This window comes from Sphaeramia orbicularis, chromosome 22 (genome assembly GCF_902148855.1).
Source record: "Sphaeramia orbicularis chromosome 22, fSphaOr1.1, whole genome shotgun sequence".
In the NCBI taxonomy this organism is placed as follows: domain Eukaryota; kingdom Metazoa; phylum Chordata; class Actinopteri; order Kurtiformes; family Apogonidae; genus Sphaeramia; species Sphaeramia orbicularis.
The window spans coordinates 56,067,513-56,084,276 of record NC_043978.1 but is presented as its reverse complement, the minus strand read 5'-3'; the positions used below and the strand labels follow the sequence as shown (position 1 = coordinate 56,084,276).

General features: G+C 35.0%; 1 protein-coding gene across 3 annotated transcripts in view; it reads left to right on the top strand.

Moving 5' to 3' along the window:
* LOC115414379 (interleukin-31 receptor subunit alpha) overlaps positions 1-16,764 on the top strand; it is a 56,794-nt gene that overhangs the window by 37,737 nt on the left and 2,293 nt on the right. For 2 of the 3 annotated variants that reach the window (XM_030127704.1, XM_030127706.1), the window contains 5 exons: positions 1,022-1,126; positions 6,889-7,035; positions 9,589-9,720; positions 9,808-9,904; positions 12,023-12,104. In XM_030127704.1, coding sequence (XP_029983564.1) covers positions 1,022-1,126; positions 6,889-7,035; positions 9,589-9,720; positions 9,808-9,904; positions 12,023-12,104 — 563 coding nt within the window. The remainder of the gene's footprint in view (positions 1-1,021; positions 1,127-6,888; positions 7,036-9,588; positions 9,721-9,807; positions 9,905-12,022; positions 12,105-16,764) is intronic. The other variant, XM_030127705.1, reaches the window with a different exon arrangement.

Below are 16,764 nucleotides of genomic sequence, written 5' to 3'. Positions count from 1 at the left end.
ACAAGAGAAAACAAAAGTAAATAGTAATAGTAACTATAAAAACGGTTGTGAAAAACAGGCAACTGCACATTCAAAGTACTAGTACAAGTCCTAGAACAAATAGACAACAAAGTAGTAATAACAAATAACAAGAAGAAATAAGTAATTATGCTATAATATGACATGCACAATATGTATATACTGTATATAGTTTTGTAGTAACAGAACTAATAATTATTTTGATAAAGTGATAGTAGTAGTAGTTGTAACAACAGTATATAAGGAAGTAATAAGTAATATAAATCTAAAAGTAATGCTACTACTACTACTACTACTACTACTAATAATAATAATAATAATAATAATAATAATAATAATAATAATAATAATAATCATCATCATCATAATAACAATAACAATAATAATACAGTTATAAAAATTTCAACAGTGTGTTTGCTTCTTGCCCTTTTATTTTTGGATTTGTTTGTGTCCATAAAAAAATCACTTAATCATTGAATGAAACTGTTTAAAAATGTACAATTGTCAGAAAAATGTTAGTATCAGTGAAATGAACTGCAGTGGTGGAAAAACGTTTTTGGACACCCCATGCATTTGTGATATATTGCATTAAGAATCACTCTTAAGTCAGTAAACCCTCATGCTCCCTTCTGCATATATGCAGTGTTCAGAGGTCAGAACTGGATGTTACAGAAAGATAATAAACCTTGAAACACATCCAGGGCATGACATGTCAAGAATCTAGTTGTATTATTATTTCTTGTTAACAACCAGGAACAATAAAAAAAAAAAAAAAAAAAAATTGCATTTGTTTGTGTCTTTCTGATGCAGCTACGCCTTTGAAAAAAACAAAAAAGATTTTTCCGCAAATATTTATGATAATATTGGAGATTAAAAATTTTAGGGTGTCTTTTTTCCACTGCTAAGATATGATCCTGATGGCCCTGTTCCTACGTACAGGAAATATTATTCACAGCTTATATAAGGAACAAGCGCTGACAAGAACTTTTGTGTTTTGTTTTAGAAGGAGTGGAGCCACTGACGCGTTATACAGTATCTGTTAGAGCGTTGTACGCTGAAGGAGGAGCAGGACAGGACAGTACGCAGCTCATCTACACACGACAAGGAGGTACGTCTACTAAACACAGCATCAGCTGAAGCTCTGGAAGCAGCTCCATGTTTCAGATGACATGGGATTTAAGAGTCATGTGTCAGAGTTAACTCTAAACAGAAGGCAAACATTTGTCTGAATTTCTCCTACTGTTTACTTTAGACTTTAGACTCTGGTTCTTTTTCACAAAGTGTGCTCACACAGTACTAGGAGTAGCAGTAGTAGTAAATAATGGGAGTAGTCGTAGTAGAAAATGTTTTCTACTGTGCAGCAGCGTGTATTAACCCATAAAGACCCAGTGCTACTTTTGTGTCAGTTCCTAAATGAAATTTTCTCTTGATTTAACCTTTCTTAAGCGATCTATCACTATTTATTACAATTTTATCCTCTATATTTTGCATTTTTCTCAGTGAATCATGTATTTTCCCATATTTAAGTTAGATGTTCATGAAAACTCAAAGGTTATTATATCAAAAAATGAAAGAAAAATTTAAAAAGTGACTTTTTCAGTCAAATCTCTCATTAACTGAACATAAACCCAGTGTGTCCATCCACTGTCATTGATCCAACTCCATGGGTTTTACTGGTGAATTAATGTTGTAGAAGATGACGGTGTTTCCACATTCACTACGGAGCCTCTGAACGTCCAAATGACTCATATCTGATGACCATGAAAAGATGACGAACTGTATTTTATACCAATTATTTACATGTATTGATAGGATTAGTGGATGAACAGATATTAAACAGTTTAGATCAGTAGATGCTTTTGGTCAGTGGTACGGGTTAACCCATAAACACACAGTGCTACTTTTATGGCAGTTCCCAAATGAATTTTTTTCTCTATTTAACCTTTCTTAACTGATTTATCTCCATCTATTATAATATTATCCACAGTATTTGGTTTGGGGTTTTTTTCAATGAAAAGGTAGTTTCCTCTATTTAATTCACTGAACATATGTTCATAAAAGCTCAGATTAAAATTGAGCGTTATTATATCAGGAACAGAGAACACTGAGGAAAAAGTGACTTTTCAGCAAAGATATTAATAATTAAATGTAAAAACAAATGTGTTCATCCACTGTCATTGTCCAACTCCATGGGTTTTATTGGTGAATCAATTTTGTAGAAGATGACAGTGTTTCCACGTTCACTATGGAGCCTCTGAATGTCCAAATATGGTCATATCTGATGACCTGATGACTTCTATTCTATTCTATTCTATTCTATTCTATTCTATTCTATTCTATTCTATTCTGTTCTGTTCTGTTCTGTTCTGTTCTGTTTTGTTTTGTTTTGTTTTGTTTTGTTTTGTTCTCTTCTCTTCTCTTCTCTTCTCTTCTCTTCTCTTCTCTTCTCTTCTCTTCTCTTCTCTTCTCTTCTCTTCTCTTCTCTTCTCTTCTCTTCTCTTCTCTTCTCTTCTCTTCTGTTCTGTTCTCTTCTGTTCTGTTCTGTTCTGTTCATCCCAAACTGTAAAGACAAACGTATTTCCTGAAATGATGTCACATGGTCACAGCTTTCTTGTATTTGCGTTCAGAGTGAAATATTGCTGACAGATGCGAACAGATTTTCTGTTTCATAAATGGTGCATCATCTGTTTTTGACCAACAAGACGAAGGTCGCCTTTTTCACTATTCTTCTGCTGTTTTGTAGCACACTGGATGGCATCAACAGTGTGTGTTTGTCGTCTGTAGTTGATATCAGTAACAACCATCTGGTGTTTGTGACTCACAGATGAATAACCCACGAATCCTACGCCAATAGCTGCCTAATTTTAGACATGTTCTGTAGTGATAAGGATGTGAAATGTGTGGCGATGAAACGCATGATAAAAATAGCAGACTGTCGATAATTTTAACTCATTTTACACATCATGTTTTCAGGGGAGCTGGTGTTTAGTTTTTTCAGTCATTGTGCTGCATTTGTCAGATCAGATTATTAGGTCAACTTCCACATCATGTAGTTACATCACAGAGGCTATTTCTCATTTCTATGAAACAATGTTCACTAATGCTTCCACACATTCATGCACATGCTCGTCTACAGTTGTCTACTTTTGCTGTCATGTTGATCAAAATACCTTCTACAGGTTCTCTGTTGAATGGTTCTTCCCCCAGAACATTTAGGCATTAGTTCATCACTGGAATCATTACATGTAAAAGTGTTGAACTAGTTATCATTATGTGTCAAGCTGGTTTTATACATTCTTGTTACGTTTTTTGTAGATACGTCTTTAATTTAAAGAATGTGAAGACATCACAGCAGACCTGCCGCATCACTAGGTAGAATAAAAGTCTACAGCCTGACAGAGTTCGGACTGTAATTTGCGGTCACCTATGTGTTTCCTATGTTTCCTACAGTAAATATGTAATGGTGATTTTTCGTCTTTGTGCAGTACAGCATGCAGGGTGTTTGCACATGTCTTGAAAGTCTTAAAAGTATGGGATTTGTTTTGCAGAACTTGAAAAGTCTGGAATTTTGTATGAAAGTCTTAAGAAAGTATGGAAAACAGTGTCACTCATAGTCAAATTTTGGAGTATGCTCAAAGGTACATAGTCTTGTAAGAGAAATAAAAATACATGAGGAAAGCATATTAGTTAGTTTCAGTTTATTTGAAATATGCAGCAAAACAAAGTAATCCTACTTTAGTCTTTAGAAATAAGACAGAGTGCAAGAAAACATGAAAAAAATTATGCATGAAAACAAGATATAATTTTATTTGCATATTTGAAAAGGAGTGGGAGAAAGTATGACTTATAACACTGATAAATCGTACAAAAAACTTGATATGATCTCTCTAACCAGTTTCTGGAATGATTCGAGTGAAATTTGTTTGAACGATATCATATGTATGATTTCATATGTTTTGAAAACATTTCTGTCAGTAAAATACAATTTACTGCAAATTATGCATTCATCATTCAAACTTTTATTAAAATAAACTTTTCTATGACACACAACAGGTACAGTCTCAACCCAAAAAGTAGGCACGCAAGTATAAAAGTACATAAAGTCAAGGTCTTAGGGGAAAAAATAGCAGTTTTGAAAATGTCTGGAAGAAGTCTGGAATTTTTATTTGGATCAAGCACCAACACCCTGAGCAGAGTGTTTCCTTTTGACACATAAACTAAGAATTTTTACATTACACGATTTTGGAGGTAATCTACTGTGTTTTGAAGCTTGCACACGTTGGATTTAGAAATGTATTATGTAACTTAATGTAATGATGGTTTGAGAAATGTACCAAAACAACTGAGAAAGACTGTAAAGATCAAAACTTCCTCTGGCTTCACCTCTAGTCAGATGTTGGAAGGAACTAAATATGCAGTAATTCAGAGTTTGAGGCAGTGGTGGATGAAGTACTCACTTTTTTTTTACTTTAGTAAAAGTACAGATACAAGGGCAAAAAAGGTGCTTAAGTAAAAGTCAAAGTATCCAGGGAAAAATCTATTTAAGTAAAAGTAAAAAAAAAAGTACTAATTTTAAAATGTACTTAAAAGTAAAAGTATTTGATTCAGATTCAACCATTATACTTAATGAAGTAAATATTGATTAAAAGTGATAGAACTGGATGTTTGGTAAATATACAAAGAGAGAAGCAGCATCATAAGTAACTGCTCAATTTATTGAATACTGACCACTGTAAACAGAAGCAGAACAAACTCTGGTCTCAAACCGTAAAGAGGACCCACAAGAAACACAATCTTCTGGTACAGTAATGAACCCAACAGGCCAGACATTTCTAAGTCTGAATATTACCAATATTTATGATTCAACTTCAAAAGGAGCTGATTTTCAAAGTTTTTTTAATTGAGTCGCGCTCTTTTGGGAGAGAAAATCAATCCAGCTGAACCTCTACAGCTGGATTATGGTGATGCATACAGATGCACAGCGCTTTGTGCACATGGTAAAACAATCAAGTTACAAAAAGAAGATGAAAACAAAAGTAGCATGTAATGCAAACACAATTTGAAAAGTAGTGGAGTAAAAAGTACAGATACTCGCTCTAAAATGTAGCAAAGTAAAAGTAAAAAGTACCCCTCCATAAATTTACTTTAGTAAAGTACAGATGCAAAAAAAATTACTTAAGTACAGTAACAAAGTACTTTTACTTTGTTAAATTCTGCCACTGGTTTCAGGAATATGTACTTGAGTATTTATGGGTATTTACTTAGTTGAGCACATTCACAACAACAAGACTAGTTTCAGCCTAAATGACGGCTCTTACAGAGCGTATCACGTAACATTAAAGTAACAAGAAGTAAACTGTAATAAATGAAATGAGGTGATTAAGATGAAAACTGTGCAACAGACTTGATAAAACAAATGTCTTTAAAGATTCAGCAAGATGAAAAGCAGTAGAGACCAAGGTTCTAATAGTTTTGGATTTTTCATTCTAGTTTAGTTTTATTTAGTTTTGACTTTTTTTCTCTAATTCAGTTCGTTTTAATTAGTTTTTAGAGCAGGTTTGATAGTTTTTATTAGTTTTCATTTTCTTCTAAATGCTTAGTTTTATTTTATTCACATCTTCGCTGTCCTATTCAAATCAATCCCAGACAGGACTCTGCTGCTTTAGTCTCCATGTTTCCAGGTAGAGTGGGGACCAGAAGACGACTGGAAACCACAAGTGAACACAAGTGACGGAGCAAAAAGTGTCGTATGGAGACAGCAGCTAAAATTGCTAGAGTGAAATTAATCAATTTCATATCAATCCGATATTAACAAAGACGAAAACTAAGAGAATTTTAGCCATAATTTTTATATGTTTTAATTAGTTTTGTAAGCACACAATACAGTTTCAGTTAGTTGTCATTTTTTTCTTTTAATTATAGTTTTTATTTATTTCAGTTAACGAAAATGTTTTTACAATTCTAGTTTTTGTCATTTCATTAGTTTTCGTTAATGATAATAACCTTGGTAGAGACCAGATCGCAGAGCAAAAGCATTACTGTTTTGAGTCCTGTTACCACCATTTTGTAGAATAGAATAGAATAGAATAGAATAGAATAGAATAGAATAGAATAGGCTGTTTCTGTTTAACAGCAGGTTCTTAAAGTGCAAAAAAAAAAAGACTGAATATAAGAACTATCACATAAAAATTATAATGAAAAATACTTACAATATACAAAACTACAAAGATATACTGAAAATATACAAAAGACGAACTTTGTAGCAGAGACAGAAGAGATATGTGCAACATGTGAAGGATATACTGTAGAATTAACAACAAGGTGCATGAGTCTGTGCAGTTTGACACATACTGTATAAAACCCTGGTTAAAATGTCCATCACAGACGTTTATACTGTTGAGTATATTTCAGATCCTGTGATTTGTTTACTTTTACTGTGGTCATTAAATTTGGTGTGGTGTTCTACTTTTACTTGAGTCTGTGTTTACTCCAGTATGTGTACTTGTACTGAAGTAAACACTTTGGCCACCTCTGCCTGTAGTTCACACCCTGATGAGGACATCTACCACATGGCATCATCTTTTTCATGTTGCAACATTCATGGGAAAGAAAAAGAAAACCAAAATCAAGAAGCTTAAATATCAGTTGCAGCTGCTTCTGTTTGTGTACATGTGCATCCATGTGTTGGTAATGACATGATCAAGAGCGCATGGAGACAAAATGAATATATGTTGTGTTTAATTGTAAAAAGTGAAAAACCTCATATTACTACTGACTGACACAACACAACCAAACTTTCAGGTTCTGATGTTGTGAAATCCAGCCCATTTCACTCACTGATGGTCATTGTCACCCTCTGTGTTTTGACAGTGCCCTCAGCTGGTCCTCAAGTGAAGGTGCAGAAGATCTCCGGCAGTTCTGTGGAGTTCAGCTGGGCTCCTATACCTGTGGAAGACCTGCACGGTTTCATCTGTAACTACACAATCTACTACGCAATGACAAACCAACCAGCCAGGAGTGAGTTATAACACACATAATGACAAACGTAACGATCACACCTCAGCTTATGAAAACCCGTGCACATCGACAAAACACTAGCAAATTAACAAAGGATTTCACAACAACACAAATACTCATAAAATACAGAGATAGTGCAAATAAATTGTCACCTTTTTGGATTCCCTATTGTTTTTTTCTGAGCTCTTTGCAGCAGATTTGTATTTTCCTGTGTTGGGACAGTTTTCAGCCTCAGTCAGATTATATTATATTATATTATATTATATTATATTATATTATATTAGATTAGATTAGATTAGATTAGATTCGATAGAACTCTGTTGAGACTTTGGGCAGACCCCTCATAAAATTTAGGTTCCAATAGCAGCACAACACCGAATGTACACACAAGAAATACCACAAGAAAATAGCAAAACAATTACAATAAAAAAACAGTAGTGAACAATTGGAATTGCACATTGGAAAGAAGTAGTAGAAGCAAGTGGCAAAGTAGTAATAATAATAATAATAATACTTATACACACACATATATATATATATATATATATATATATATATATATATATATATATATATATATATATATATATATATATATAAGGGTAGAGACTGCGATCTGGTAGGATCGGCGATTCTACCAGTAGAAACTCCGATCAGAGTCTCTACTGGTAGAAACTCCGATCCTGCCAGTAGAAGGGTTAGGGTTAGGGTTAGGGTTCGGATTGGAGTTTCTACCAGTAGAGACTCTGATCGGAGTTTCTACTGGTAGAGACTACGATCGGAGTCTCTACTGGTAGAATCACCGATCCTACCAGATCGCAGTCTCTACCCTGACACATATATATATATATATATATATATATATATATATATATATATATATATATATATATATATATATATATATATATATATATATATATAAAATCACAGGATAAAAGTTATAATAAAGTGATAACAATAGTAGTAGTAGTAGTAGTAGTAGTACTGGTCAGGGACTGGTCTTCTGCTGGTCCCAGAGTCAAGACTAAACAGGTGCAGCTGCGTTTCAGTTCTGTGTGTTTCACTTCTGTGTGTTTCAGTTCTATGTGTTTCAGTTCTATGTGTTTCAGTTCTATGCAGCTAAACTCTGGAACAGTGTTCCTGATGACATCACACAGACCTGAACTGTGCCAGTGTTTGAGTCCAGGCTGAAAACAGTTCTGTTCAACTGTGCACAGAACAACTGAAAGGGTTCTATCTGACCTCTGACCTTTTACTTTGTTTAAATTGATTATTATTTATGTTTTATTGATTCTGTTTTAATTGTAATGGTGCATTTTTAATCTGTCTCTTTTCCATTTTTGTAAAGCACTGTGAACTGCCCTGTGTATGAACTGTATACAAATAAATCTGCCTTGCCTAGTAATAGTAGCAGTAGTAGTAAGAGTAGTTGTAGTAGTAACAGTAGTTGTAGTAGTAACAGTAGTAGTAGTAGTAGTAGTAGTAACAGTAGTAGTAGTAGTAGTAGTAGTAGTAGTAGTAGTAGTAGTAACAGTAGTAGTAGTAGTAGTAGTAGTAACAGTAGTAGTAATAGTAGTAGTAGTAGTAGTAGTAGTAGTAACAGTAGTAGTAATAGTAGGGGAGAGGGCTGTCTGGGCTTCTCTGCTGAGGCTTCTGGTCCTGCGACCCCGACCCGGATAAGCAGAAGATGACGAGTACGAGTAATAGTCGCCATAGCGATATATAAGTAATATAAGTATGTAAGTAATAATAATAATAATAATTGTTATTATTATTATTATTATTATAAGTAGCCGTAGCAGTGAGCGAACTAAAATACACAGCACCAAAACAAACCTTGCACCCTGGAATAACCAGTGCACCACAGTGCACCACAGAAGGGCCCAGTGGCTGTGACCAGAGGTGGAGCAGATGTCCAGTGTTCTATCTCCTCCTCATGTCATCCTCCTCATCTTCTCTCCTCCTGTTGCTCCTCCCCCTCCTCTCGAATGCAGAGTTGGGTGTCTGGCATCGTCCATGACGGTCAGATGGATGACCATTCGTTCATTCATTCATTCATTCATTCATTTTCTGAACCCGCTTCATCTTCACTAGGGTCACGGGGGTCTCTTGGAGCCTATCCCGGCTACATACGGGCGAAGGCGGGGTTCACCCTGGACATGTGACCAGTTCGTTGCAGGGCTGAACATATAGAGACAAACAATCACTGTCACATTCACACCTATGGGGGATTTAGATTAACCTATTAACCTATCAGTGCACGTGTTTGGATGGTGGGAGGAGCCAGAGTACCCGGAGAGAACCCACGCAGACATGGGGAGAACATGTAAACTCCACACGGAAAGGTCCCACCCCCCGTCGACTGGTGTTGGAATGGAACCCAGGACCTTCTGTCTGTGAGGCCCCAGTGCTAACCACTGCACCACCGTGTCGCCCAGATGGATGACCGTGCTTCTTACTTCACTTGTGTTTTGTCTGTTTCCGTGTGCTTGATCTCTCGTTGCTTCTTTAATTTTAATCCGTCATCTGTGCATCTTCTTGTTTTTTCAGGTGAGATTGTACCTGGTCACGTTCGTCGTCACACTCTGCTGAATTTATCACCGGGTCACTACAGCGTCTACTTAAGGGCCAACACAGAGGCTGGAGCGGGGGAGAACGGGACAACCGTTAATGTTCACATAGGTGGAGAAAAGACACACACGTGCTGACGCAGAACACAAGACGCACAGAACCTCCTTGAACTTCTGTACTTGTGTGTTTGGCTTTTAGGCTCTGAGGAAGTCCCAGTGGCCATGTATGTCATCTGTCTCCTCGTGCTGACTTCAGGAGCGCTGCTTCTGATGGCCGGTCTGGCTCACAGTCACATGTAAGATGTGAAACACACTGAGCTTGTTGTGCTTTAAGTGTTTTATCTCCTCGCCTTGAAACATCACAGTGTTATTTTTTGTTGAACCGTACAATTTTAAACTGAGTCCATGTTTCACTGTAGGAGCAATTGTAGGTCAGTTTGTTCGTCTGGACCTTACATTTATAAAGGAGATATCTCTGGAATGGTAGAAAATGGCAGAAAAACTTAAAATGACAGCAAAATGACAGAAAATCTAAACCAGGAGTGTCAAACTTATTTTAGCTCAGGGGCCACATTCAGCTAAATTTGATCTGCAGTGGGCCGAACCAGTAGAATAATAACAGAATAATGTATGAATAATGTCAACTCCAAACTTTCCACTGTTTTAGAGTGAAAAAAGTCAATTTACATTATGAAAAGGTTTACATCTGCAAACTATCCTTTCAGACAATGTGACTAACATGAACAAACTGAAAAAATCAGTGTAATTTGAACACTATTCTGCCTCAGTTTATCATTTCCACATGTACATTAGAACTCACAGATCACAGTGGATCTACAAACACACAAAACATTTAATAACAGACAGACTATTGTTAAAATTGTACTGACTTCTCTTACGACATTTCAGGTTGTTCATATTTGTTCAGGTTATTCACATTTTTGGTGAAATTATACTTTGCTTTAGTGTAAATACATGAAAATATTTACATTTACAAAGAGAAAAATTTGGAGTTGTCATTATTTCTATGTTCTTATGATAGTATTTGACTGGTCTGACCCACTGGAGATTGAACTGGTCTGAATGTGGAACCTGAGCTAAAAGGGTTGTTCATATTTTAGTGTAATTTTTGCATTTCACAAATTCATCCCAGGGGCCGGACTGGACCCTTTGGCGGGCCGGATTTGGCCCCCGGGCCGCATGTTTGACACCTGTGATCTAAACATTTGGTAGAAAAGTTTACTTTTACCCAAGACTGACTTCACTAAACACATTAAGTGCATGACCAGATGATGCATGGATTATTGATCAGATTCAATTCATGGGTCCTGTCAGTTCTGTAGAATGCATCATCTATAAGCATGTACTCAGCTTGAGTGATCTTGCTACTGGGTTTCAAGCAGTGGACTCCTCACTTCCATTTTTAGTGTGTTGCCTCTCACAACGACAACCTCTGAGCTTCGGCTATGTGCTGTATGGTCATGTGTGGCACGTTCAGAAAAATGTTCTTACTGCATCTGCCATGAATTTCATCCATCCATCCATCACTGATTTGTCGAAAGGATTAAAACGGTACCTGTACTGAATTTTCATTGCTAGTTATTTCAAAAGATCACGTATATTTCTCGATTTTTTTTTTTTTGCTTAATTCAAGCAAAAAAATCTGCCAGTGGAACAAGTGAAAATTATCTTGGTAAGATTTCTTGACATAATATTTTCAAATATATAGTTCTTATATCTCACTGAAAAGTTACTCTTTAGATGATTATGTCTTAGTTTAAGTGTGATGAGATATTTTGAGTAGAAATGAGAAAAATACACTTGGTAAGATTTTGATTTTTGCAGTGAAATATTTTATTTATATAAAACAATAGTTGTCCTAAAAGATAAATTTGGCAAACTTTCAAAACTTCATTGTCTGGTAAAAAAGACAGTAAGCCATGAAACATTCCTCTCAACATATTTGTGTAATGAGTGTAATGTAATATTCCTCATCACTTTATTAACATTAAGCTGTACTGAAGAATGTGGGTGGAGTGGGCCGAGAAAAAAAACAAAACAAAACACCAGGGGACATTTTCTTTAGTGGCCAAAAAATATTGAGCATAACTTCAGTATTTCATTCAGTATATGTATATAGTATGAGTTTGTGTCATGTTTTATTTTGGGGATGCATATGTAGTAAATGCATGTGTTCTAAATATCCCCTGGATCTGTGCAGTATAGACTCTAGCATTCCTGTGACCACCACAAGGATTAATTGTTTCAGAAAATGGATGGATGGATGGAAATCTATACTTAAGATTCTTGCCAAAACGCATAACTCTTATCGTCTCTCCATAATTCCATTTGTATTAAAATCTTAAAGCAGAATAATTTCTAATTCTGTACTCTCCTTTTGAATAACTTTGTAGTGTGAAGCACAAACTGTGCCAAAACATCCCTGATCCGTCCAACAGCAGTCTGAGCCGCTGGACCCTGAAACCAGCCTTGGAGGTAACCTTTAATTTAGGTGTTTGTACTAATACTTAAAGGTTAAATGTGTATACTGTATATGTGAACTAATGCTATATCGTGTGTGTGTAGCCTTAATTACCTCTATTTAGCAGGAGAACTCAAAAAGTTATGGACGGATTTGGATGAAATTTTCAGGAAATGTTGATACTGGCTCAAGGAACAAATAATTACATTTTGGTGGTGATTGGGGGGGGCTGATCTGCCTTGGTGGAGGTCTGCGCTCTCGGAGTGCTTTTCTAGTTTTTAAAATGTTTCTAATTTTATGAATGCTGCTACTTTACATCTTACCCAGGGGCAACAGTTGAAAAATAGCTATTTTGCTAATACTACATTTACAGAAATGTTCATTAATGTGTACTGTCCCTGCTAAACAAACTAGAAAAGCACATCGGAGAGCGCAGACCTCTGCCAAGGCAGATCAGTCCCTCCCCCCCCCGATCACCACCAAAATTTAATCATTTGTTCCTTGTACCAGTATCAATATTTCCTGAAAATTTCATCCAAATCCATCCATAAGTTTTTGAGTTATCATGCTAACAGGCAAACCTTGTTGAAAACATAACCTCCATCATTCCTTCGTGTAGGTAATAAATAAACAACCCTTAATTTATGCGGTACTCCCCTAAATGCTCATCTGTACTTTATGTCAGATCAGATACTATAATTCATCTTTTACTGTTTTCTGTGGCTTTTTCAATAAAAGTTGATATAACCCACAGTGGACAAAAAGGACCAATATCCAGAGAGATCTGTCACATATCCATAATATTTAACCCATAAAGATACAAACATCCACCGGCGACCAAAACCATCTACTGATCTAAACTGTTTAGTACCTGTTGATCCACTAATCCTATTAATGCATGTAAATAATTGGTGTAAAATACAGTAAAATGCATCTTTTCATGGCCATCGGATATGACCCATTTGGATGTTCAGAGGCTCCATAGTTACCGTGGAAACACCGTCATCTTCTACTACACTGATTCACCAGTAAAACCCATGGAGTTGGATCAATGACAGTGGATGGAAACACTTATTTTATGCTCAGTTTTTGATATATTTGTTGAAAATGTCACTTTTTCTTCAGTTTTCTTTCTTTGCTAATTTAATAACCTTTGAACTTTCTCTGAGTTTTTATTAACATCTACATGATCAGCTGATTAAATATAGGAAAGTACCTAATTTACACTGAAAAAATGATGAATACAGAGGATAATATTATAATAAATAGTGATAAATCAGTTAAGAAAGGTTAAACTGAGAGAAAAAAATATTTGGGAACTGCCACCAAAGTAGCACTGAGTGTTTATGAGTTAAGGAGAGAAAATGAAAAGATCTGATCTGCAAGAGATGCATGCACTGCAAAATCTAAATCTTACCAAGTGTATTTTTCTCATTTGTAGTCAAAGTATCTCATCACACTTAAAATAAGACACAATCACCTAACGAGTAATTTTTCAGCGAGATATAAGAACTTATTTTTAGACAATAGATCTTGAAAATCTTACTTCAAGAAATCTTACCAAGACAATTTTCACTTGTTCCATTGGCAGATTTTTTTTTTTTTTGCTTGAATTAAGCAAAAAAAATCTTGAATTAAGCAAAAAAAAAAAAAATCTGCCAATGGAACAAGTGAAAATTGTCTTGGTAAGATTTCTTGAAATAAGATTTTCAAGATCTATTGCCTAAAAATAAGTTCTTATATCTCACTGAAAAGTTACTCTTTAGGTGATTGTGTCTTATTTTAAGTGTGATGAGATATTTTGACTAGAAATGAGAAAAATACACTTGGTAAGATTTAGATTTTTGCAGTTTGTTTTGAATATGACAGGGGCCGCCATGTGCAGTACTGTCCAAAAGTCCTAGGTCATCATTAGTTTGCTGCTTTAGTAAAGTTTATGACCACACATATGCAGTTCTCAGTCTGTATTTAGATCCAATCTGATACAGGGGAAGTATGTACAGCAGGAAAAACAAATGTTTCAGTGAAAAAGCAGCTTTTATAAACCAAATTGGTTCTATTAAGTGTTACCTGTTTTTGCATTTAACATGTCCTGAACCCTTTTGTTCAGACAATATGAGATGTATTATATTAATATTCTGATGTTTTATTGCTGGTTTTGTTCAACATGCCAGATGTTTTTAACTGTTTGTGCTGCTTAGATCTTTTTTTTCTCTTTGAAGGCTTTGCCCATATTTCCTGTATTTTTTTGTTGTTGTACTTGAAGAAAAGAGAGTGAGAAGTAAGTATAGGCTCATTTCAATCCTTCAAATACAACAAAGCTTAAGATCGCTCCAAACTTTTGCACAGTTCTGTATCTACAACAGATCCCTTAGAAGAGCAAATGGAGTTTCAGACAGCTGTAGTGAAAGAGAGCTGATGTGTCTGGATATGTACGATATACTGAAGGAGTATAGTATGTGCAGATACATCTAATGTTGCTTATGCATTAAATCCCACATCTAACATCCTACAAACTAACATGACCCTGTGACATGTAGTTCATCTAAATACCTGGAGTCACCATCTGGCCTGAACTGAACCAAATCTGTGTCATATTTTCATTGTTCAGATGCTTTTTGTGTATGGTGGAACATGGAACAGATATATAGGGTGAGTTCACTATACTTGAAGATATTTAATGATTTGAACTATATACAGAAATAACTACAAAGCAAAATACTATGATTTCAAAGATTTGACGTTATATTATGAAGTAGGAAACACTACACTGCTATGATTTCACAGGTAATCACAGATATTTACACTGTATCACGTAGTTTTTAAAGGACAAATGGATTAGGTTTAAGAACACTGGTGCAGAAAATTATTGTGTAGATGCATAGAGACGTATAAACAATTGTAAAGGTGCATTATGGGAAGTGTAGGGTCAACAGAGTTTAAAATACTTTTTAAAAAAAGTCAGGATATGTAGTTATTACATTTTTTTGTTTTTTGTACATTTCTGACATCAAAATTGTCATTTTCTTGGTCAGTATCAGCAGATAAATAATTAGTAAAGTTAACATTTTAACCACTAGATGGCGTAAAAACACTGGATTTTCAGTGATCTGCTAGAGTCAAGACTAAATTACATCTAAGATGGTGGTGATGCCAAAGTTTTTAAATTGCTTTACTGAAGGTCACAGGGGAAATGTGCAAAAAGTGATTCAGAATATTTTATATGCAAATGTATATGTATGTATGTATGTATATCTATGTAAGTATGGTCAACAAAGTCAGTCACAGTCGTCTGGTACAGAAAATGGTCCCTGTCAGTGTTTGACTATTATATGTGATGTTTTTGGATTAATTTTACTGCTGTGAATGTTTAAGGTTGAACTCATTTGAGCTACTTTGTATATTGTTGGTAGATTAATCTACAGCAGGGCTGTCAAACTCATTTAGGTTCAGTTCCATATTTAGCCCAATTTGATCTCAAGCGGGCCAGACCAGCAAAAGAATGACATAATAACCTATAAAAAATGACAAATCCAAGTTTTCCCATTTTGTTTTAGTACAAAAAAACCCCATTTAAATTATGAAAATATTTACATTTTACAAAAAAGATGTGAAAACCCTGAGAAAACAGAAATTTCCTTTGAAAAATTAGTGCAATTTTAACAATATTCTGCCTGGACTTCTTATTTCTACATGTACATTTACACACAGTGTTCCATAAACATTTGGGAACAGGCAGAATATTGTTCAAATGTTGGAGTTTGAACTAAAATTTGAACAGTTTCTCCAATATTCCATCTGTTATTATGAACCCAACTCCAGATCACAGTGGATCCATAAATGCACCAAACATTTAGGAACAGGCAGAATATTGTTAAAATTGCACATTTTGAGTTGTTCATCTGTGTTTATATATATATATGTATATATATATATATATATATATATATATATATATATATATATATATATATATAATGGTTAGGGTTTATATTTATGTAATTATTTGTATTTTATTGTGGAAAAAATTGTTTTGTAAATGTAAAGTGTAATGTTTTTTTTTTTTTTCACTTAAATTTTTTCCACATATTTTTTCACAAAGAAAATTTGTAGTTGTCATTATTTCTGGGTTATTGTGTTGTTATTTTGACTGGAGATCACATTGGTCTGTATGTGGAACCTGAACTAAAATGATTTTGACAATCTGGACTGTTCAGGTTCATTTTTGCACGTTCGTCCCGCGGGCAGGAATGGAACCTGTGGCGGGCCGGATTTGGCCCCCCGGCCGCATGTTTGACACCTGTGATCTACAGGAATACATCGTGTTTATAAGAAGAATAGATGTCCTGTGAGAGGCTCATGTCTCTTAAAAGTCAACTTTTCATGAGCTCAGAAAACAGGCCCGTTTTCAGTTTTGTGACAGAGCATTTTCCAGTCAATCCAACTGGATTTTAAAGTGTTTTTTAGTTAACCCATGAAGACCCATTGCTACTTTGATGGTAGTTTCCAAATTAATTTTTCTCTCCATTCAACTTTTGTGATTAATCACCATTTATTTTAACATTATCCACTGTATTTTGTGTTTTTCAGTGAAAATTAGGTATTTTCCTATATTTAATTCACTGATCATGTCGATCAGGGCTGTCAAACTCATTTTAGTTCAGGGGCCACATT